The 26,015-nt window shown below is 40.0% G+C and overlaps 1 protein-coding gene across 1 annotated transcript; it reads right to left on the reverse strand.

Moving 5' to 3' along the window:
- Positions 1 to 806: 806 nt before the first annotated feature.
- On the reverse strand, positions 807 to 25,048 carry LOC120543652 (hexokinase-2-like). The gene is made up of 12 exons (XM_039776793.1): positions 24,891 to 25,048; positions 24,606 to 24,702; positions 21,059 to 21,175; positions 13,563 to 13,725; positions 11,845 to 11,993; positions 11,450 to 11,569; positions 11,239 to 11,334; positions 10,105 to 10,204; positions 6,056 to 6,239; positions 4,771 to 4,926; positions 3,849 to 4,070; positions 807 to 1,170 (listed from the first exon to the last, which is right to left on the reverse strand). Exons 3-12 carry the CDS (start codon positions 21,116 to 21,118, stop codon positions 981 to 983), a joined length of 1,440 nt encoding a protein of 479 aa, XP_039632727.1. The 5' UTR covers positions 21,119 to 21,175; positions 24,606 to 24,702; positions 24,891 to 25,048; the 3' UTR covers positions 807 to 980.
- Positions 25,049 to 26,015: the final 967 nt, after the last annotated feature.

The raw sequence follows: 26,015 nt of genomic DNA on the forward strand, positions 1-26,015 counted from the left end.
TTTATTTGCCATCTTTTGCATGTTTGTGTGCTGCTGTGTGTCCCTGTGTGTGTAACAAGCATAGTGTGCGCGCGCTGTGCACGAGCCTAGGAGCATTTTACTGATGCTCTGTTAAAATAACAATGAGATGCTGCGCTATTGACTTTAGACCAGGTTTTTGTTGGTCAATGGCGCGATCACTTCCCGCTGCCTCAAGATAGCAATACGCCCAAAATGCACCTGAACACACCTCCCTGTAAGACCAGCACGCCCATGGGCGCACAGATGGGCGCAGGTGTATTTGCTATTTAATCGACGTGGGTGCTGGACGGGAAATTGACAACTGCGTCGGTCTTAAACTAGAAAAGACACTTGCGTTGGGCTGTGTGCTGCGCTGGGTGTGAGATATAGGGCCCTAAATGTTTAAATGCCATTAAAATGAGTTTGTAACAGTAAAATGAAAACACTAGCTGAAGTTTGACTCACTGTTTTAGAGGAGCAAAACTAACTTAAATATAATATTAAAGCTTTAGTGCGTAACTTTTTGATATTAATGAACACCCGTTACATTCAAGCCATTGCCAAATGAGTTGCTACAAAGCTAATTAAGACTATCAGCTCCACACAACTCTCTCTGTGTTTCTCAGTATGGTTATGTTCAGAATATTGTGGCGTCCGGCGACTTTCCCGCGCAGAAACTCGAGTGAAGATAATGACCTCTTCTGAAGAGTCCATCATGCTTTTTTTAATCCTCCATGTCCTCCTTGGCTACTAGCAACTGTGTGGAGGGGGGAGGGGGCGGTGTGCGGTCATAGAAGGCTTGTATCATGTGGACGCGCCTACAGTGTTGTTGTCATTGCTTAGAATTCCTCATGGGGCGACAGAAACTACGCACTATAGCTTTAAATAATATAATATTAACAAAATGTGCTGAATGAGAACACTGCGAGCTTTAAAAACAGAAGACATGTTGGGTATCATCTGCATCCTCTCTCCACTCTTTATTCATCTTCCTCTTCCTCCCTGACCTCACCGTCACTGTCCTCTAACAGCCGGGACTGGCGAGCCAGCCGCAGCGCCACGGCCGTCACCATGGCAGCGCCCTTCCCGCTGCCGTCCTCCGAGACCAGGAAGGTGATGTCACACTCGGGGGCGAGGCGGCGCACCGTCGCCCGGAGCTTCTCGCTGAACCTATGGGAGGAGAAGAGGGAGGGCAGGTGAGAGAGTGAACGGGAAAGAGGAGAAAATACTCAGCACAGAAAGAGAAGGAAAAGTAGGACCATCTCAAAACACCAAAAAAATATTGCGTAGTCTGTAGGGGTGTTGAAATCAATCATTTTTTTCTCTTTTTTTCTTTCTTTTTCTCTCCCTTCCTTCTGGTGAGCCTCACCTAACCCAACATACTCAAAACTTCTTACCCACTCCCTCTCATAGCTACAGCACAGTACCTCGACTCACAACATTTCATACTATAATCACAAAAACACTCATCATACACACACTTACACACATGGACACGCCTATTCACTCACACACACACACACACACACACACACACACACACACACACACACACACACACACACACACACACACACACACACACACACACACACACACACACACACCCATTGTAAACTATCCCCTGTAGCGTTTGGTCAAATTCTTTTTCTCACATTCTTTATATGTTTTATGATCTTTGTGTTCACAAGCTCTGTTTATGTATGTCAAATAGTCTTTATATACACTGTATGTTACATGGCTTTTACACTCATTTGGGTTATGCAAGGTTTTTTTATTTTTTTATTATTTGTATAACACCTATGGCAACACTTTAAAAAAATAAATAAAAATGAATTAAAAAAAAAGAGACCATAATCGATTATTGCCTACTGATGGTACTTGTTGATTTTCCAGTTTGCCGCTTTTTTTCGTCATGTTTGTCTGTTGTCTGCTGTGTTCAGACTCCGCTACATTCAGGAAATGTCTTTTTTAAGAGCAGATGGGATAAAAAAAGAGGAGTTCATATTCATCTGACTGCTTGAATCTGTTGATGAAAACCATGTGTAGCAATATATAATAATGTTGAGGAGGTGACGCATCGCGATGCATCTGGACATCTAATTGATTCAAATCTTTTGCAGGATAATCGTAATCAAATCGGGAGAACAGTGAAGAGTCACACCAGTGGTGTAGTCTACGCAGTCTTCCATATATCCACTTAAAAAAGCCCAATGACCCACAACAACATACTTTCCATTATATTTTTGATACTGTATATATTTCCAATTGTCGTCTGTGTTTTTCTTCTTCACATAGGCTAAATAAAGGTATTTCCACCGTAAATTGGTGCATAAAAGTGTATCCGAATAATGGAAATGAAGTCGTTGATGCTCAAACTTCCCTGGGGAGGACAGCCAGATCCCCCACTATGAAACCCACTCCCCCCACCCCCTGCCCCAAAGGCAGATTCTGACCAATATACAGTACAGTATACCCACTACATTACATTAGACTACACCACTGATTCACACCCTTAGATTAGAGAAAATATTCAGCGCAGAAATAGAAAGAAAAGTAGCATACTGTATATCGCACACTGTCATTAGCATGAAAAAAATGCTTTGAATGCAACATCTTCTGCAGAAATGTGTCCCTAAACTTACGGAAGGAAATAAAACTAAAGAGAAGTTTAAGCAATGATTCATGGTATGTGGTCATGCAGTTCTTCTCAGAAAGACAGGAAGTGTGTTGATGTACAGATACATAAGGTTTATCATCTTCAACAAATTGAGAAAGAGGAAAAAACAAACAGGACTTCCTCCTCTTGGGCCATTTACATAGTGGCTGTTTTTTCTCTCCTCACCGGCTCAGTGTGAAAGCCACAAAAGTTCAAACCAAATGATGGAATGTGTTCCTGCTTTACTTTACTTCTCCATATTCAGTTACAGGAGAGTTTGTCAACATAACCCAACGTCATTTCTCACTAAATATCAGATCATTTTCTCTCTGTTACAATTATTGGTTTATTGTGTTAAAACATGTCGGTGTTCGGCAGCCAGCTGTCCTTTTTAAAGCCGCCTACACATGACAGGCGGCAGAACCGCTTTGCGCCGTCCGTTCCATTGATTTCCTACGGGGGGAGAGCGGTGGCGCCCAACTATGCGCTGCGCTGCCCCTGCCGTCACGCTCCGCTCGGATTTGCTGCTTTGCGCTGCGCTCAAAGTTCAAATTATTTCAACTTTGACATAATTGCTGCTGACCTTTCGAAAGCGCAACCAATGAGATAACAGCATGTCGTTTCCTAGCAACGGGTAATAGCTTCCTTGCCACCTTTGATGACGTTTACCTCATGCTGCGCTCTGCTCTGCGCCCTACCTAGCAGTGCGCAGAGAGCAAATCGCTAATCGTGTGTAGGCGGCTTAAAGCACTTTATAACTTTCTTTTGAAAAGTGCTGTATCAATAAAGCTTATTATTATTATCATAATTATAATGAATGATAAATAGGGGGGTTTGGGGCGACCTCTAGCTCACCCAGTAAGAGCGTGCGCCCCCATGTAGGCTGAGCCCTTTGCAGCGGCCCGAGTTCGAATCTGACCTGCGGCCCTTTGCTGGGTCTCATCTCCCATCTCTCTCCCACCTTTCCTGTCTATCCACTGTCACTCTGAAATAAAGGGAAAAAAGCCCCCAAAAAATACTCTTTAAAAAAATAAAAATAAATAGGGGGTAAAGTGTTATCCATAAAGTCATTTGTGATTTAACTTTCAACTCTTAACTTTTTAAAGATGCACTTTTACACACAGACTTTAAAAGAAAAATCTTGACAAAATGTCATTCTCACTGCGTCTGTATTTTCCTCAGTGCTTACTTGGGGTGTTTTCTGTAGACTGTCCCGTCCACCCCCACGGTGGTCTTCAGATGGCTCAGCCCGCGGTTGGTACGGATACGGTTGGTGATGGTTGCCAGGGCTGCAGCACAGAGATCGGCGGAGCGCGAGGAGATGGTGTCGCAGACCAGACGTACGATGGCGCAGTCGACCGATTCCCATTCCAATCCCAAGTCGGTCAGAATCCTCAGGGTGTTTACCAGACTGCGTGCCCGAAACCCGGAACACAGACAGGAAGTAAAACGTAAAACAGAGAATGGTGTTCGGGTTTTGCGGTCTGTTGTAGATATAATCATCTGAAATAAAGGCCTGGTTCGGACTTCCAGGGGAGATACAGGGATCTCAAGAATCTGTTATTAAAATGTTATTAGAATCAATATAAACTAGTACACTGCCCGTTCAAAATGTGCCTGTTTGGAAAGGGCCGGTTGCTTGGCCTGTGGTAATGCTGCTTCAAGCTTTCTCCAGTGCCCTTGTACCCCAAAATTACTTACAGAAGGACCCCAAAGCTCTTAATATGCAACCCCACTGTAAAGCCTACTACTGACTTACTGTGTATAATATATACTATCCAATGCTGTCCAAACTGCAGCAAATTCCAAGCCCCATGTTCATTGGGTACCCAGGAAACCAAGTGTAAGGTAGATCGGGTGAACGGTTTATGAGTTATTTAACACACACACACACACACACACACACACACACACACACACACACACACACACACACACACACACACACACACACACACACACACACACATTTATTACAGAGTTGACAAAAGTTGAAAACAAATGAGTTTCCCTTCAACGATCATTTGTCAGTAAGTTTACAACTCAAGACCACCGTTTGAAACAAAAGACGAGGTGAACGATTGATTTCTAAAGCGTCATCGGACACTCACTCCTCAATCTCAGAGATGAACTTGGTCTCAAATGTATACGGGGTCCGCAGCGCCTCCGATGTCCGTCCCTTAAACAGCAGCTTGTCCTTCGCCAGCCTCACCAGCAGCAGCCGAACGATTTCTCCCAGATACATGCCGCTGATCATCTTCTCAAAGCTACAGGAGAAAATAAAATAAACACATTTAATAAAATAAAAGTAAGAACTGTGTTTCTGTGTTGTTTATTCGTCATGCAAAGGCCTTTGGTCTGTTAAAAAAAGAAGAACCTTGGGTTTCTTTTCCGAGAAATCTGTAAAAATTGAAATTGATAAGCATTAGTGACACCATTTTTAAAGTCAGTGTGTCAAGAATAACCACTATGGGTATTCTGGTGTTGGTGTACCAGGGCTGTAGTACTCTACACGCTTTTCTGTTGTCTTGGACTCGTTGGTATTTGGACACGGACTTGTCTCAGACTCGGCCAAATATTCTAGTTGTTCGACCGAGTCTAGCACTATATGCTTTTTCTCTAAAGTAACTTCCTCCTTCAAAACAAAACCATTAATGACGCGAGCTTGTTCAGAAAATAGGTATTAGTTTAATTAAAAAATCCATCTAGAACGGGCATTGACATTGTTCTCCTGGTATACGCCTGGCTGCGTCATGTACCTTAAATCATCAGACTTCAATCATTTTCATTTTGGCCACAGACACAATGTCAACAAGCACTTTGTATTATGGATTCTTCAGGACATGTAATAACTTCAAGAATGAGAACATGTCAGTTTTTTAGTGACACCTGTGTTGCTTTGTTATTTGTTACATTTTTCATCGGCAGTCCAGAATGTTCTTGTTACACCAGGATAAAAAAGACTCGGCATCTAAAATGTGAAGTTGCACTTCAGCTTTATGTGACTTGAGCGAAATTGTTATACTTCAAGTAAATAATATGGCCTAATTTAATACTTTCTTTCTCCTTCTTGACGGTCTCTCATTTGAACTCGGTCATGACTTGGACTCGACTAGTCCTGGTCTTGGACTCGACAAAGGTGGACTTGACTACAGCCCTGTTGTGTACACATGACATGTCTGAAACCAACAAGCTCTGAACAACATCATTTTTGTTGTTGTTAATTGATTATTTAGTCTAAGATGTTTTCCAAAAGTCCACAATTTGGAGAAAAGCAGCCAATCCTCAAATGTGAGAAGCTGGAAGCAGACAATATTTGTCATCTACTGTATGTAATTATTAAAGTTGTTGTAATTTTGCACTGAAGACATTTTCCCAATGATCCGTCCTACGTACATGTGGACGCCGGGGTTGATAGACGTCTTGTCCACCACCACGTCAAACTCCGTCTGGATGTCTTTCAGGGAGCCGTCGTCTCCGAAGCCCCCCCACTCCGTGTTGATGCACATCCGCCCGTCCTCGCCCTCCACGCGCTTCACGTTCCTCATCTCCTCCATGTAGCAGGCGTTGGTTCCCGTCCCTAAAGGAGAAGAGAAGCGAGAAGGGGAGATTGTAGTAGTGTGAAATTATAATAACTGAATTCTGCAAATGTTAGTTATTCTTTATGGTCTCGCTGATTTTTTTTAGGAATGTATCGGTTTGAAAATCACACACAAAAAGGGGTGAGGCAAAATTTCAGACCATTTTCTGGTTTTGGATGCGTTGTAACATCAAATCTGGGTGACGTTCAGTAAAAATCTATCGGCTCGTTATAGCCACGCTAGCGCTGGGTTGTAATTCTGTAGAGTTTTCATGTTCCCCTCAGGATGAATCGTACTGACTCCTCTGACTTTTTATCAGGTACAAGCTTTCACCGATACCGACACATGTTTTATCCTGTTTATTGTCAGACTCTTTTAGACTCTCTTGGAGTGAAAGTCTGTCTTGCTTTTTCGGGTTGCTTTGCAGTGTAGGTAGTTGTTGCCAATGCTAGAACAGCAATTCTTTCTGCAGGATTTTCCACCATTGAATCAGGCTTTCACCATCTGATTTTGTAGAACAGCCAAAAGGAATGCTCGCTCTCGGAAATGACCTGTAATTGGCCAAAGTCTCCCGCCACGTGCTAGATTTACTAAAGCCTGAAAACAGAACCAAGATGAGGTGCAGAAGTGTAGTTTCTTCTATGGACGTTTTGCCCAATGATGCCAAAAAAAACACAGCTAGTAGTAGTCACACAGACAAGATTTACACAAATTATACCATAAATGACATGCGGTCTTCTACCGGTAATTGTTTTTAATTAGAATGTAATGCTGCAGTCTTGAAGTCTTGCAAGAGCACCGATTCTTACCTTATCAGTACTATGATGCAGGTTATTTAATTAGGAAACAGCTCATGCATCTGAATCTGCTGCAGTCATTTAAGGGATTTGGAGTCAGAAATAAATACATAACATTAAAACCTTCCTGCTCGTTCTCCACTGCCCTTTATTTCAGTCTCTCCAACACAAACACACACATAGAGGGGTGCAGTAAACATTTCCCCGAGGGAGCGTGCTTCATATTCCAGGGAGAAAACTAATTTGAGCGGAGAAAGGGGACGTTTCACCGCCACAACACGACCCTCATTATATCTAATGTGATCACGGTGTCAACGAGCCTCTCCTGTGCACCAGGTAAAACACATTATGCCCGTTAGGTAAGAAATAATTTGTTCTGTAAAGCTCGGTAACACCTGAGAGGATGCTGTTTTCCATGATTGGCTGTAAGAGTGAAGAACAGCCTCCTGGGTAATGTGGTTGGTTTCCAACATTACCAGTTATTGCTACAGTGTATTAAAGTTATATCCTAATCATCGTGTTAGGCATACGTACACACTTCTCACATGCCTCTTCTTCTCTGTGTCCATCTATGATCAGTGTAAGCATGGAGAGCCAAAGTCCTGATGTCACTTCCTGTCTCGCTTCTGTAACTCAATGAAATCTCTCATTCAGCATTTCTTTCATTCTGTTACTCAAGTTGTTTTTTTCTTCCATATCTGCAGATAAATCGGCTCCACTGCAGCCGTTGTTATTTTCAGTTGAAACTTTTGTGGTTTCAACAATAAAGATTACTTTTTGAAGATACTGTCGTAGCACAGTCGTTCCTATCTTCCTATTGGTTGTCAGGCTGAGGTGGGTGTGGCGGGGAGACTGAGAGGACAGTCGAGTTGATTTATTTTTCCCCATCCAGTTGTGTTAATGTCCGCGTCTTAAATGTCTACAAATGAACTGGCCGCGGATAACCGAGGCTGACTGTGCGGGACCAAGGACTGGGCTGGTCAGAAGACGTTGTGAAGTGGCAGCGGAGCCAAGGGACAGGTAGGCTCATCTACTTCACATGTAGCCGGGCAAATAGTGGTGTGCGATACTGCAAAATTTGGTATTGATCCGATATCAAGTAAATATAGGGCCAGTATCGCCGATAACGATACCTTGCATCATCAAATTGCTAAATCTGAATGAATTGTCATGACCTTTAAGTGGTTGTGTGATTTTTCCTTTGGATTATTAATAAGTTAAAACCCAGGACAGAATTTCCATATGCTTGTATAAATTTGTTGTGTCAACACTGTATCTCAGAGCCTTGCCTATACAGCTTGCCGTTGTTGAATTTTCGGCCTGAACATTAAGCCACACAGCGCTCCTCTTCCTCTCTGCCGTTCTTCTGCTCCGTCTCTGTCCTGCTTGTGTGTGTGTGCTCCTGGCCGCCGCCGCCGGGCCTCGCTGCTTGCTTGCTTGTTTGCCTGGCGCCGCTGAGTCACGTGATGGTACAACATCAAATCACAAGAGGGGGGAGGAGGAGCAAAGTGGGCCTGCTCCGCGCTGTGACAGGAGCGGCACAGACACAGACAGCCAGGTCGCCTCTCTGATGGAACGTACTGGAGAGAAACTGAAACTAAAGTATCGATCAGATTACTCTGGTATCGATCAATATCCATACCAACGTTGGTATGGATATTATCGATATTTGGATCGATCCGCCCACCACTCCTGGCAAACCGAGTGTTTCTCTCTTTAGTTTTAAATCCACAGGCAGCCAAACTTTGGAAGCCCCTAAACGTAAAGCGAATATCACGTTTTCCCAGCGCTGTGGTTATGTCGTGACAATACAGAGACACAGCTTCAGTTTCATCTACATCCATGACATTTATCCATGCCATTTAACCCCCCGAAGGTCCGGGGCTTATAGGAAATGGAGTTTGTTAAAGGCCACCTAAAAAACTCAAGTATTTGATAAACAACGATATTAGATCTATCCTTATCTAAACATAAGAAGCGTGCCACACGACATACTGTTGAGAATAATTGATAATGCAGATATTATTTGTATTAACTTAAAGTGGCCATATTATGCTAATTTTCAGGTTCATAATTGTAATTTGAGATTGTATCAGAATAGGTTCGCATGGTTTAATAAAAAAAAAAAAAAAACATATTTTTGTTGTACTGCACATTGCTGCAGATCCTCTTTTCACAGGGACATGGGAGTAGTTCTATACAATTTATTCTGTAGATCAGGGTGAATTTGTGTGTGTTGTAGCAGTGTTTTACCATTGATAATGAGCTAGCATGCTAGTTTGTATGTGTGGGGAAGCACTAAAGACACAAATAACACCCCAAATCCCAGAAAAATGGATTTCTTTCATAATATGGGCACTTTAAAACATTTTTACGGCGCTGGTCACACAATTATTACGCCAAGGATCCTTGCCTTTTACAAAAACATTTACTTTAGTTTGTCAGTGCTGTCTATAATGATGAGTTTGGATCCCATTAATGGGTTTAAGTTTAGTTTTCATTTAACTTTTCATTTAAATTCACTAGTTAGTCATTTTAATTAGTTAGTTAGTCATTAGCTGCATTATATATACTGAATCTTTTCATAAAGGAAGAAAATACATGTATAAATAGGTCTGGGTAAAATTTTCATATGTAAAGATACATATGTTATATGGGGGAATGTAATTAAGCGCATTTACTAAAGTACTGTTCTTCAGTACATTTCTGAGATACTTGAGTATTTCAATTTTATGCTACTTTATATTTCTACCCCTCTACATTTATTCATACAACTTTCAGATTATTATTACAAAATATAACAAAAATATTATGATACACATAAATGGATCCCTGATTCAAATCCATATATAATATATATATAGATATATAATAATCCATCCAATATATACTGTATGCATCTGAAATGGGCCATTCTGCATAACCGGTACTTTTACTTTAAGCACATTCTGATGCAAATACTTTTGTATTTTAAGTAAGTAAGATTTTAAATGCAGGACTTGTACTTGTAACAGAGTATCTACAATAAAGACATCCTGAAGGTGTACTTATTCAAATAAATCTTTACCGATGATCATGCCGATCTCGCAGCTCTGGTCTTTGTAGCCGCAGCTCATCATCGTGCCCACTGTGTCGTTCACCATGGCAACTGAGCCTATATCATAGTCCTGCAGAGAGACAGACAGACAGAGAGAGAGAGATACAGGTGTGTTTATGTGCTTTCTTTTTATAATCTGTATACCAAATAACCTGCCTACACACACATTGTTGAGTGTCACAATGCTTTTAATCAGAAACAAGACAACAAACAACAACAATCAGCTTCAATACATCCAGAAATATCACGGAAAAAACATCCAAAAAGATAAATGCCCACTTTACAGCACAAAGCAATGACTTATAATTGCATTCTGGGAAACAAACCCAGGTTTGGCTGCATGTAGTCTATATCCACGACGTTCCACTTCCGGGATTGCTCCGGTGCCAGAGGAAATTCCACCGGGTGCATATCTTTTCGCCGATGTCCGTTACCTTCCTCTTCCTCTGTGTTGTAATTTTAAACTCCGGTGGATTTGTGAGGACTATGGTTAACTGCTCCTCAGATCTCTGCAGGGTAAATCCAGACAGCTAGCTAGACTATCTGTCCAATCTGAGTTTTCTCTCACACGACTATTTTACAGCAGCTCCGTGAGGAGTTTAGCACCGCCCATGACGATTGTGATTGGTTTAAAGAAATGCCAATAAACCAGAGCACGTTTTTCTCCCATCCCAGAATGCTGTGTGGACTAGCCAGACCCTCCTCCGCTCCGCAGCGTGTGGATGGGCTGGCAAAGCGAGACTACTCTGGGTTAAACCACCTCAGTAGCTAACAGTATCAGACTGAGCTACTTTAACAGAAGTAAAAAGTAGAATATTTCTCTCTGAAGTGTAGTGGAAGTACAGTACTTGAATAAATGTACTTTCTTACATTCCACCACTGGTTTACAATGATAGAAAACATTTGAGAAGCTGTAACCAGACGATGTTTAGTGTAAAAGATGACGAATAATCGATTATCAAAATAGCTGCCAATTCATTATCTGATTTACTGACTCATCATTGCAGCTCTAACATGACATTTCACTCTTGTGTCCATCATATTGCGTCACGCCTTTTTTTTTTTTTTTAAATCACCATATGAGCCTCAGTATTTCAGACTGACCCCTCTCCTGTGAATGGCCTCTTTCAGTAACTTCACCACATCTTTGCCCTCCACTCCGGAGCAGTTGAAGCCTTTGGTCCAGCGGATCAGGATGCTCTGTGTAGAGAGAACATTTAATACACAAGACAAAAAAAATTGTGTGTGTTGTGTGTGTGTGTGTGTGTGTGTGTGTGTGTGTGTGTGTGTGTGTGTGTGTGTGCGCGAGAGACACCTTGTCTATTTCTTTTTGTTCGCAGGGGAAGGAGAAGGTGAAGCCCAGAGGAAGAGTTTGTCCCTTCAGATTCTGAGAGACGAGGAAATCACCGAGACAGGCGGCGATGTGGTCGAACAACTGGACGGACAGACAGACACATTTTCATGCTTCAACTTGAATACTCAAGCTGCAAGATACCTAACTTATACTGAAGAATGGGACTCACTTAAATTCACATTACTCTATCAGGTAATCAAAACAAAACACTACAAAAATACACTGATTGTACAGCGGCGTTAGAAAACAGAGTTTCTTCCATCACAAATTTGTTCAGACACACAAACTTAGCAACAGCCAAGTTAACATTTTGGAATAGTGACAGCTGATTTGACTTTTTTGTCTGTATGACTCGCCTGTTCTCCAGTTCCCAGCATAATTTCCTTCGGGATGGCACAGATCTGGCTGTCCATCTTCAGCACTTTCTGCTCCTCCTCCACCACACGGACGTGAAGCACTCGGAAGTTTGTTCCACCGAGATCCAACGCCAAGAAGTCACCTTTCTCTGCCGGGAGGAAGGAAGCGGATTGGCTGATCAAAGGGTGTAGGTGCACATTAGTCTCGCTTTGCTCTCCTCCACAGAAGAGGAGGAGGAAGGTCTGGCTATTCCCGGGATGGGAGAAAAACGTGCTCTGGTTTATTGCCATTTCTTTAAACCAATCACAATTGTCTTGGGCGGTGTTAAGCACCGGATGGAGCCACGGTGCCTCTGCTAAATAGCCTCGGGAAGGAACTTGTTTTGGTGGAACGTGTATGTTCAAAAGTTGTTTTAGTCGTGCAACAACTCTGATTGGACAGATAGTCTAGCTAGCTGTCTGGATTTACCCTGCAGAGATCTGAAGAGCAGTTAACCATAGTCCTCACAAATCAGTCGGAGTTCAAAGTTTCAACACAAAGAAAGAGGAAGGAAACGGATTTCTGGCCGAAAAGAGGGACATCCCGGAAGTGCATTAATGCATTTAAATTAATCTAGCAAAGAGCAAATAATGATACTTGTACAGGTTATTTTGGTGGTTAAAAAAATTCATTATTTATAAAATACTAATTAACAAATTATATTGTTATTTGTGTGTCTTTCCTACAAAGAGCTTTTGTGCTCTATTGTCTTATCTTTGACTGATGTCTTTTTAGGAGAATATTACTGTAAATAAAAATAGGAGTATTCCTTTAAGAGAGAGGTGAAACCCAGGGCAGAATAAGTTGGTCTATTTTATTCAAACCTTGCTAATGTTAAAATGAAAAATTACAAATGTTTTTATTAAAGACTGAAGATAAAGTTGTATTTGCCCAGTAACACCTGAACACTACATTATGCTCTTTTTGTGGCTTTCTTGGATTTTTTATTCCACTTCCAGCTGATTTATTTTTTTGTCAGCCTCTTATTGTGGAAGAAAAAGGAGTTAAATTAACCCTAAAATTAGCAGCCAGTTGGATTTTAGACTTTCGTGGCCCCAGATGTGAGTTCTGCAGTTGGACCCTCTGGAATAAACAATCATGTCTTAGCTGGATTTATATTAAAGATGTTTGCATCATGTATGTATGTTTTAACCCCCCAAAAATATGCATGTCCGTCTGCTGATACGCTAATCATGTTTCTTCAATAACTCTTGGCAATTCGTTACTTAAACTCATTATTTCATAAACTCAGAAGAATTCATGTTATTAAGGTCTAAAGTGGTCTGTAATCAAAAACTAGACATTTGAAGTTGTTGTATTATATAAATATATATATTTACAGCAGAATCAGAAATCACTTTAACAAACAAGGAACATGCCTTGATATTTTGGTGCATAGCGGTCACAATAAACATACTAAGAGGGAAGAAAGATAAACACGTACGGCAAAAATCAAGAATCACGAATCACGGAACATACATTTTAGATTTTACATTACAAATATGTAAAACATATCTGTTTTTTAAATAAAAAGAGCTGCACAGTGTTTTAAAACAAAGAAGATGGAACGTGCAAAATATTTTACTAAAGATTGTACAAATGTTCGCAGTATGAAGAATATGCGCAATGTGCAACTGATTAACTTACATGAAGATAATAATCAAGTAATTGAACCTACCCGTCCCGTCTGGTGTGGCCCTGACGAAGGTGGGCAGCATCTTGACGGCCGCCCTGTGGTGAGTGGTTTTCCCCAAACCTAGAACCATATCCTTGTTCAGCCGGGCAGACACCTCCAGCAGCTTCGCCTGAGACAGCTGGAATGGCTCCAGGTACGGCTGCACCTGCAGACAGACAAAAAATATCATGGACAAAATGGACTTTTCTGACATAAATGCAAGGGGCATAGGTTTAGTTACAACATTTGGGGGGCACATTATATCAGAGGGGTCTGGGGGTCCTCCCTCATAAAATCTTGATTGTCAAACACTTCTTTTCATGCGTCATGGTACTTTTTCATGCATACATTTATGGTGCAAATGTCTTTATTTATGTAAAGGAAATTATTATTCTCCTCCACTGTTCAAAACTTTCTCCATATTCAAAACATCACACGTGTTTTTGGATTTTTTTTTTTTTTTTTTTTTAAGAATCATGTACATCTCAACAACAAATCTGTTAGAGAATGAGACCTTGTTAAAGCCAAAAGCTCCAACGTTGAAATCTACATACATTACCCATCAAAAGTTTGGGGTCACTTATAAATGTCCATTCCACTCCATTACAGACAGAATACCAGCTGAGATCAGTTGCATTGTTTTTTTAACCAGGGCAGCAGTTTTCAGATTACATTATGTTCTTACATAATTGCAAAAGGGTTCTCCAATGTGTTCTCAGTTAGCCTTTTAAAATGATATCAGATCAGTAAACAGAATGGGCCTTTGGAACGTTGGATGAATGGTTGCTGATAAGGGGCAATGTAGATATTGCATTAAAGATCAGCCACTTCTTTCTACAACAGTCGGGAACCATTTTGCAATTATGTAAGCACATAATAGCCGCTTTCCGACAGGAGGGATTTTTGCAGTTCCTAGAACATAACGTTCCTAGAACCCTTTTTTTGTTCCGACTGGACCAATTTGGGGATTATTAAGTTCCTCTGGCCGCAGTTCCTGTAACTCTTTCAGCTCCTACTTCAGGGCACGGTCTTTTCCCTTTTCCCTTTCCCCGCATGTGGTGGTTAGATGGCTGTGAATATAATAACAAAAGGTCAGTTCCTATGGCCACTTGGCCAGTGTGAATGCAAATGGTAAACTGGTTTTGGGGGAGAGTAGTTAGTAGATCTGTTTAGAAGTGGACTGTTACTACAACTACGTTCCAATGTAGCACAAGTAGACCCCCTGAACGGCTATTTTTACCTCTTTTGAGGAGTGGGTTGTCTGTAATATTTTTTTGAGGCTACCTCTTCTAAGTATTGGGGGGGTGAGGGGGGTGGGGGGGGACATATCCCCTGCATCACCCCCAAAATCTATGCCCCTGCATTAATGGGTTGATTACACACAGGTTGGATGTACATCAGTAACCAGTTTATGTTATAATTACCTTTGCTGTTTTTTCTACTATTTGTCTTTTGTCCACCAGATATGTTTTCGGTTTAGTATCAAGAGAGTTTCAGTTCAGAGCAGCATTATTATTTGTCAAGTGTCCAAGCTTTCCTTCATTTGTCGTTTTTTTGTTTTTTGTGTTTGTTTACATTCTTATATTTAATATTTTTCTTTAAATAACACACTGTACATACAATATATACTATGCTATATATATATTAATATTGTAATTTTTTTGTTGCAGATTGTCCAAATAAAGTAAACATGGCTCGATCCTGGAGAGAAAGACATATTAAGAACTAATAAACTCTGTATAAATAGCACTTTTGAAACGATGTAAAGTGCTACAGCTAGTTGAACCAGGATTAAAACATTTCAGGACTGAAATGGCAAATAAAAGGGTAAATTATAGGGGTGGGGGAAAAAATCGATACAGCATAGTATCGCGATATTTTTCGTGGCAATACTGTATCGATACACAGACGCCAAGTATCGATCTTTTATGATATATGTGTTGGTCAGACTGTCTGCTGACAATCCCCATTTTGCAGCAATACAATTGAAGTGAGATGAACAAACAGAGAAATTTATCTTTTTAGATAAAACAAATGTTGACAAAATTGTCCTTTGGGGACATCATTTGAAACTGGGAAAAATTTGAAGTTGGAAAAAAGGTAATAAATTGCAATATATCGCAGAATATTGCAATATGTTTAAAATCGCAATAATATTGTATCGTGACATAAGTATCATGATGATATTGTATCGTGAGGCCTCTGGTGATTCCCACCCCTAGTAAATTACATGTTTTTCCTGCATAGAGGGATTTTTGGCGCACCCTAAAGAGGTTTTAGCCAGCCCCAAAGGAAAATCCCCAGCACCAAAATGATAAGAATTGAGAATAAAAATAGTGATTCAAATCCTCCCTGAATGTGTTTAAGAGCAACTGACCAAACAAGCGTTGAACAAGCAGAACATAAACTTGAAGTTGAGCGCTGATGAGTCAGGCTGTGCCAGACTCTCCTGTGGATTTATTTAAATATTATTCTTTTTTTAAGCAGTTTTGTTAATTGGGGTTTTACTTATTCAAGCACAAAATACGTGTTGTTTAATTTGTAAGAAATAACAGGAAAATGCATTGATTTCTGTCAGATAAGGTAACAGAGACCTGTTACTCATTGGCTGTACGCGGACTGATCGTGCTTCCTGCTGTGCGTCATCCCCTCCCCCAAAGACCCATTCTGAGCCAGGAAAAACCCTAAATTAAAAATAATACAAAAAGAAGTAGTGAATGAGACAAAACTGATTTGACATCATTCATCCACAAGATGGCAGCGTTTCCTCAAAAACCTCCAGCATCACCTGCAGACAGCCGCTGCTGCGCTGACAAACCTGTGAAACCGGTTTAAAGTAGAATAAAAAGGTGCTGGGGGTTTGTTGAAGTCTGCTTCTTTCCTGTGTGTAACCTTTATCTTCCATTGTTGGAGTCAGGGCTAGGGTTGGATTAAGGTGTCATTATTAACATTATCAATATTATTAAGTTATGCTGCACTTCAGAGCTCCATGGTATACAGTGTCCAGAGTGCATGTATCTTTGAGACGAAGCACGCATGCATAAAACATCACCATGGTGTGTGTACAGACATAAAAGTGGCCGCAACCAGCCTCTTTCGAGATTCGAACGAAAGGCAGGATTTTAAGTTTTAATATTTTTGCTAGCTGCTAAATATGATGTGTGAAATATTGCCTGGTTGACAGATTGTTCGTCGGTCTGGAAATCAGACAAAATTTAAGGAGTTTGATTCACAAATCCTACAAATGATGTGTCCCTCTTTTGATATTTTAGAAATGTTATACCCTGTATAGTTTTAAGTTCACCTGGTTGTCTGTTGAAGGTGGCAACCGCTCAAAACATATATGACCTGGAGTTACATTCAATGTATGCATAAGCCAGTGTAAGGTTTAGGTGCGGCACCCAAGGCATGTTGGGCAGCACCTAAACCAAATTAATGTCACTAAAAGACTTTTCTCAGATCTGATGACATGTAGATGGACTTCTTTAGCAAGTTTTCTCTTTAAGCTTTTTGAGTGTTATTTATTTATTATGAGCTCTGGCTTTTCCAACATTTTAGACACACAGGGTGATAATAACGGTCCAAAATGATGTGAAAAAGAGACGCAAAACTACCACAAAGACCCAAAACAACCTAACACAAAACAAAAATGACCAAAAAGAGACACACTGGACAAAATATGCCAAATCCCACAAACAGACTCAAAAATAAAAAAAAAAAAAAACAACCTTCCAAAAAAAAAAAAAAAAAACTCCAAAAAAAAAAAAAAAAAAAAGACAAAAAGACATGTTTGTGTTTGGTCGCTCCTACATTTCTGTTAAATTAAGTGTTTCAGAGGAATGTTCTGCAGGAAGAGGCCTGGCTGATACTGCATGTTACGATACTCTGGAGTGCCAGCAACAATTCACATTCATCTTCCTGTTTTTTTCCACTTCCTTCAAAGTCAGAGCAACACCGTTTTTACACACAGTAACATACCAAACTGCATTCATATTTCTACATAAAAACAGTGCTCTGCAGCATGGCGTACAGGTGTGATCGCACCTAAATAGCACCTTACTTTATTATAAAGTATATCTGTAAAGTTTTATTGTTATTATTTTTTTTTACTGTTAATACCAATAGTGAGTGAAACCTGTGTCCAGGACCAGGATCAGGTCTGAAGCCTGTCTCTGCCGACACTAACAAAATGTGTGGATACAAACATACACCTTTCCTCTCTTATTCTCTCTCATGAGTTACAGCCAGGGGCGAGTTTTCTCAGGCTTTTTTTTTTTTTAACACTTTCTCTCTGCAGCAGTAAACTCTTTCTTCACCTCCTTTTCTCATATACTTATCTCTCCTCCCTGTTTCATGTCCTTACATGCTTGCTTTTACGCCATCGAAGGCGTGACTGACTTCATTCCTCCATCATGACTCTGAGAGGATCCCAACCTGTTTGGTCTCAGGCCACCCCCCCACAGCCCTGTCAGATGAACTGACGTACCCCTTCATCTATTCCCAAATCATGGTCCAAATGTATAACACTGTTCATTATATGAAAGTGGATACTGTTATTTTTTATCATACAACTGAACTGTGAATATTAAGGTTGGTTTGGTCAGCAATCGTACTGCTTGGACTGAAGGCAAATGTTTCAATCATTTCCAATACTTTAAGTTAATCCTTTGAATTGTTTAGTCATTACTTTTAGCTTTTTTTTTATTTCTACTAGTTTTCGCACTCTTGCTAAATTACAACAAAATTACAACAATGTAGTGTTCAGGTGTTACAGTTGACTCAATGTTAATATGTGGATATATTATGAGCTACTCTACAATCTTATGTTTCCCATGGCAACTACAGAAGTACCCCCTGGGGTTAGGGCTGGGCGATATGGAGAAAATCAGATATCACGATATTCTTGACCAAATACCTCGATATCGATATTGCGGCAATATTCTAGGGGTTGACAATTGGTGCTTTAACAAAACATCTTCACACTTAGATTTTAGATAAATAATCATCAGTAATGTGGACATAATGTCTAAGTGGGGAAAAGGCAAATAATAGAACAGCTAGAACAGTCTGGTAAGTTCAGAAAAGACATCACTTTACTGTAATGCAGCCTTTAAAACCAGGAAAAGACACCACTTATGTCATATCACAATATTACAATATCTAAGACGATATCTAGTCTCATATCACGATAGCGATATAATATTGATATATTGCCCAGCCCTACCTGGGGTACAACTACCCCTGGTTGGGAATCACTGCTGTATTTTCACCTTGCACGGCAGATGGATTCTCGCGATATCGTTTTAACAATAAATCAGCGGTGAAAGAAGCACACAAATATTTGACTTAAAGCTAGCGTCCGGACTTTTTACATATATTTGAATGTCTGTTACATTCAAGCCTTTGACAAGGAAGTTCACACATTGCTGATTGAGCCGATCACCGCCCCCCCGGAAAAGGTCGCTGTATTTCCCAGCATTCTGGAGTTGTGGTGTCTGAGGCGACTTTCCCGTGCTGGCGCACCAGAATGATGCCGACACAGTTCATTTGCCCTCAGAACGAGTAGTTTACTAACAACAACGTCATTACATGAGCAGCACACAAAGTGCCAAGTGTCAACCCTCCTTTATCAGAATAAGAATCAGAATCAGCTTTATTGGCCAGGTTTGCGTAAACAAACAAGGAATTTGACTCCGGTTAATCTTTGCTCTCAAAGTACAACACTCACTTAAAGTGATGGTTCGGAGTAATTTCACACTAGGGTCCTTTGCACCATGACTTCGAGCCAAACACCCCCCCAGAAGCTTTTTTCACCTGGGTCGAACATTGGGCGAGTTAGCGTTATCAGCTGAATAGCTTAGCGCAGGTGCTAATGGATCCAAGAGTGTATCTTACATTACCCCTCTAATAATGCCCGAAATCAGCTGGTTTTATGAGTACATAACCTATTTGTACTAGTGTAGAAGTTTGGTATCATTTCGGGCATTCCGAACCATCACTTTAACATATAAAGAATAAAAACAGAAAAGACAGTAAGAAATGTAAAAAAATACTGTTAACTATGCAGTATAACAGTACAATAGAATTTACAAAAAAAATACAATAACAATTGAAGGGAGGGAAGAAATAGTGCAATGTCAGTGTAGTCTGAGATTTAAGATTTAAATATAAATATAGTGCAAGGCAGTTCAGTGCAATGGTAATATATTAATAACAATATTGTAATTGTAAGATTGAAATATACATGAGGTAGATGAGCAGAACAGTGCTGATTGACTTTGTTCAGTGTGAGGGTGGGGGCTATTTCTGAGCGTTCATCAGAGTTCACTCACTTACAGTTCTTATTCTGGCATATACTGTATATCATAATCTAGTAGTTGTTATAGTTACATTTTGTATTAGTAGCCTGAATCTGAAAAGTAACTTAAACTGTCAGATTAACGTATCAAAGTAAGAAGTCCAATATTTCCCTGTAAAATGTAGTGGCTTGTTAAGTATCTTAAAATAAAAGAACTCAAGTGAAGTACATAGTACTTGAGAAATGCAGTAACACGGCTGACTAAGTCTAAAATATGCAAGTGTTGGGTGGGACTTCTGATGCACTTGATCTTAAAGCAGAACTGGATTATGCTATTGTAATATTGTCACGTTATTAGTGTTCATCTGTCACTGAATGATCCTGTGACTGACGCTCCTTATTGATGAGTTAGACTAATATAAACTCTGCCATTTCCTAATCTGAGAATCCTCGCAGCAACAGCACTGATTTCCCAAAACAGTTTTTTCTCACTTTGAGTAACAAGACTTCAATCACAGGGACGGAAAGTAATGAATGATACTAAAATAAAGGTTTTACACAATCAAACTGACAGCCAGCTTTTAACGTGAATGAAGAAACACTGCTGAAAGTTGTACTTTTTGTTTTTACTAAATTTGCGTGAAATAATGTCTCCAAGTGTGGTTGTGTATAAAGATGATATACTGCCTGTCAATAGTTGTTGTGTCTGTATTAGTGCTGGCAAACTATTAAAATATTTAATCGCGATTAATCGCATTAATGTCATAGTTAACTCGCAATTAATCTATATCTATCTATACATTTTTATCTATTCTAAATGTCCCTTGATTTCTTTTTGTCCCATTATTTTTTCTCATTTTAATAAAAAAAAAAAAAAAGCCTGAATATGTTTTTGGGGTTTTTGTAAAAGTACTTTGAGTCTTTTTTGGAGCATTTTTCCCAATTTAAAAACTCACATATCATATCAGACATCTTTTTAAACTGCTGTTCAATTATAGTTGCAAAATTTGTGATTTTGATTGATTTTCTTTCAGAATTAACAGTCAGTCTTCAGCATTTGTGGATAAAATGGGGCCTTTTTTACAGTGAGTTTCATACTGTGCGGGGAATACAGACTGGCTCATCTACACTGGTGGTTGGCAGAATTTAAACAAACAACAACAACAACAACAACAGCAGCAGCTCCATAGGTGACACGTACCTTACGGAGCGTGTCTGGAGGGATGCCATCCAGGTGCAGGGCTGGGGTATCACCGTTCATTTTGGCCTTCTTGGAAATCTGTGTGCTGTTCCTGGTGTTTGCCTCTGTGCTGCTTATCTGGACAGAAGATATTAAAGAGTCAGTTCACCCAAACTACAAAAAAACATTGTCTAATTCCATAAAGCCATGCAGATAGTCTCAGATCTCCACTACTGAGGCTTCTGCCACCAACCAAACATGCTCCTAATGAGGATACCATGCTGATGTTAAGCAAGTATAATGTTTTTTCGTGTTAACATTTACTAATTCGTACTTATCACAATGTACATTCCAGGCTGATGGGAATTAGTTTTTGCACGCAATTTGTCATAAACTGAAGGACAAATAAAGATTTTGACCTGATGGTGGCGCTAGAGGAAAAGTCAGGGAATCAACAAAGTCAATGAGATTCTTCATCTGGCGACCATGGATGTACGAAATATCATGGCAATCAAACTAATCGTTGAGTTATTTCAGTCTGGATCAAAGTGGTTGACCTACAGACCAACCGGTGTTGCATACTGCTAGCTTAGCTAAAAAAACTCAACACGATACATGTAAAGACACAGAGTCCCTGTTACGCCTGCTAATACAATGCAATTGTACCAAAAGTAAAATTCTTAAAACTGTCCACGGAAATGTCTCAAACACGCCTTCTGTCCTTCTTTATGCGCAAACAGCCATATCTTGGAAAAAACATGGCAAAGTTGAGTCGAGTACACAGTACTGCTTAGCTTGTAGCTTGTGTGGTTAGCTGCTAACGTTGAGCAAATAATAAATAGCTATATGGAACATGGTGTTGTTTTCGGTTTATGTGTAAGATAAACTGTTACCCACTTCTGTGCGTAACTGCTGGCAAAAGTTGTCATTTTAATAAATATACTTTGTTAGCATTCAACAGTTAGCTAACAGTCAACAGTCAAACCTCATGGGAGGTGTAACTTAGCTGCTAAATGCTAGCAAACTGACCTGAGAGAAAGCAGGAACTGGGATTCAATGAAAGAAATAGCTAAATAGCCTGCTAATTAAGAGGCATTCAGAAGGTTAATAGTAGCTAACTAGGGTAGACAGGTGTAAGCTAGCATGGCTAATTTGAACTTTGAAGCTAGCTAGGCTCATTTTCTACCTTTGATTTTGATTTCACCTTAAATTTCAAACTAAAGGTCTATCTTTTGGGAGCACACACATATCATAGAAAGATACAAAAATAACCACCGAATATTCTTAAAAAAAAAATAGAAAATAAGTTTTAAAGATGGATTATATTACAACGATACTGATAAACTTACAGGTTCCACTGACTTTCTTCCTTATAATGTCCTGGCAATCTAACACACACACTACAAGTAGGCTAACAATAGGCTACTTTCAATAAACCTATAAAACTGTATAACGTTTTACAGTAATAAAGAGGTCAAGTCCTGAGAAAGTACAGTCTGTTGGCATGTTTTATAGATGCTTTCACTCAGTAATTGTGGTCTAAAATGATGCTCAAATATTTGTTATGCCACGCCAGCTGTGTGTTATCACCTTTAATCAATATTGGCTTTGGAGCCAGAAGCCGTCCGATTTCTTCAGCTTTTCAGGTGTTGTAAATAAAGCCTCTATTCTTTGTCATTGTCCTAACAAGCATCATGTCAACTGTATTTCTATTAGCCTAGCAGATAGCCATGTTGATTGGTTTGGTTCAGACTGAAATACCTCAAGAAATATTGGATGGATTGCCATGAAATTTGGTCCAGTGGTTCATGGTTCCTAGAGGATGAATCCTAGTAACTTTGGTGATATTCTCACTTTTCCTCTAGCGCCACCAGCAGGTCAAACTTTAAACTATTGAGTGAAACATCTCAGCGTACAGTAGCCTAAATAGATTGCCATGTAATTTGGTACAAACATTCATGGTTTCAAGACAATGTATCCTACTGACTTTGGTGATCAGTTTACTTTACCTCTACCTTTTGTTTGGTTCAAAATAAAATATCTCGACAACTACTAGATGGATTGCCATTCAAATTTGGTTCAGGTATTCATGGTCTCCCCAATTTCTGATCGCATTCCTGCTGGAACATGTCCGATTGTGTAGGCTTAACAGGTTTTATTGGGGATTTTTCATGGTAGACAGTGCTGCTACACAGTGTTATAGTCAGGCCCTGGCTGCAATGATGGACAGTAGGCTACAGAGACGGCCAGAGCATGCGGAGATACGGAAACTCTGACCAATCAGAGCAGATTGGATTTTTTTTTCGAGTGGTGGGGCTTTAAGAGAGCGGAGCGTTGCATGCAGAGGGTGAATACAACTGCAGAGCAATCAAGTGTTTTTTTTTAAACATTAAAGTATGTAAACATGTTCTAGTAAAAATACAATTATGAACCTAAAACTGAACAGGAAAGGTCCCCTTTAAATGATGTGAGCGCATGGTTATATGGAAGGTGACTCAGATGACCATTTTAAAGGCCGTTTTACGCTTCTGTGTCAAATCGACGGCGTACCCCCGCAGACCCCGTAGCCTGACGTGCACCTCTCCAAAACTACACGTCGCAGCGTCACACACTCCCCACACACTATAAACATCAGGCTATTTACGTAGGCTACGGCGAAAGCTCTGCGTGGAGCACCCGCAGAACCATAAAACGACCTTAACTCTGAGCTTTACCCATCTGGATTTTGGCAATTCAACAGTAAGAGGCCGCTCCGTCTTTTCAAGAATGAGTCAAAGCGACACTAAAAGTTACACCCTTGAGATTCGAAACCACCTGAATATATTTCTTTGTATTTGTAAATGTTAGTCTTGTTTTTAGATGCATGGGAATTCAGTTTGAAATGTGGATTGTTTCATGAGTCAGCTGAGATGGTGTAATCACCTGCAATCATATTTCTTAATCAATTCCTAATCAGAGGTTGCACCAGTATTATTGAGGTAATTGTCAATGGAAGATTTAAGAGTTTAAACCAATGCAAACTAATTATTATCTTGGAGTGCAATAACAGTAACTATTGCAAAAAAGTTATGAACGTTTTTTTTGTCAAGATCATGTGGCTTTACTCTTGGCTACTAAGTCATCAAACAGGAAGGTCAAGTGACAGACAAAAGGGGAATTAGTCCTTTTCCACTGTCACCTGCTCTTCATCGTCAGACCTGTCCAAACACACTGTCATAAATCTAACAAATGCAAACCAAAGTAAACTTTACACATAAGTAAATCCAACCAGTGTGCCGACATACTTCAGCTGCTGTCTAATCTTTTCTTTCACATTTCAATCAGTTGAAATGTCAACTTTAAAATAAATTAGGATTATCAAATGTAAAGTGTATCCCAAATCTAATCTGTAACCTGAAAACTTTTCACTGTGCACCTACAGGAGCAAAAATGTGACCCACTTTAAAAAAAAAAAACATTTCCGGTTTCGCCAGGAAGCACATCAGACCAGTTGGTTCATGAGCTGATAAAAAAAATAAGCCAATATTACTGCAAAAGTCACAACCATACAGGAGAAAATATATCTTACGGTTTCAAATCTGGGGTTCAGTGGCCCTCTGGTGGTCCTTTACAACGAAAGCAGAGGGTCTCAGGGTGAAATGGAGTAGATATGCTGTTCCAAATTTCTAGAAAAAGGAACAGGATAAAAACTTGTAAGTTTTCTTTAATATTAAAAAAAGTTTTGTGGTTTTATGAGCCTTGGCTTTTATTTTCATTAAAAAAGTTGGGAAACGCACCTGATCAACAACTTATTCTTATCTAAACAGCGCATCCAACCTGTAACGCACAAAGTAGATAAAGCCAAGTAACTCACCGTTGTTCTGCGCTGCTCAGACTGACATGAGTCCACCGCCTTTATGAATGAGAAAAGAGTGAGACGTCAGTTTGCGTTTACACACACTTCATCTGCAGCAATTATGTTGCAACGTGAAGAGGCGAGCTGTGCGTTTGTTTTCGGAGCAGACAGGCGCGGAGGATGTCGGGTGCGGCGGTCATGTTTTACACGCGGCGGTACGGACCGATTCCACGTAAAAAAAAAAAAAGACACCACCAACCACGGCCGAGCTTCGCCGAGAGGACACCGTGTCGTGGTCATGGTGAAGTGGGATACTGAAGTCCAGAGGAAGCAGAAGGAGAGCTCGTTTAGTGTGCAGCGGCAGTAGTCTTTCTGCGCGTAAAGGCGCACGATGAGCGCAGTCTGTCGGCTTCTGTTCCAGGATCAGTTCACCCCAAATTACATCCATCTTAAATTAGGATTCATTGTCGCTGCTTCGAAATTCATTTAGAGCTGCGAGTTACCGAATTTCCTTTAAAAACCTAGTAAGAGAGAGTACGAGTAAATGGCAGTGGTGGAAGTAGCTACATTTACTCAAATAGTGTACTTAAGTACAAGGGTATTTTCTTTTTATACCACTTTATACTTTTCCACACATTTCTTATGGAAATATGTATTCTAAAGTGGGTCATTCTTCAAAATGAATACTTTAACTTCAGGTACTTTAAGTATATTTTGATGTTTAAGTGCAGAACTTGTATAGGCTACATGTAATAGAGTAGTTCTACTTTTACGTGAGTAAAAGGTCTGAGTACTTCTGCTGATTGGAACCATAAACTATAGGTACAAACACGTTTGTCATTTTAAAAGTGGTTTCAAGCACACTGCACTAAACATACCCTTTTTATTGATTTGTCGGTTTAAACAGCCTGGAACAAACCGGTTGTGGCCGTTTTTCCAGTCAAAGGATTTCCTGTCAGGAGTGATGTCATATTAGTTTACTTCTGATACTGATACTGTTAAAGTATCTTTCATAGTAAAACGTGTAAAAATAAATGTTTTTTTCTTTCCACATCACACACATGTTATTTTTAACAAAACAGAAACCAGCTTGTTATAAACCTAACAGTTGTATGACCCTATTCTGGATCACTTGATGAATAA

This window comes from Perca fluviatilis, chromosome 16 (assembly GCF_010015445.1).
Source record: "Perca fluviatilis chromosome 16, GENO_Pfluv_1.0, whole genome shotgun sequence".
NCBI classification, from domain to species: Eukaryota; Metazoa; Chordata; class Actinopteri; order Perciformes; family Percidae; genus Perca; species Perca fluviatilis.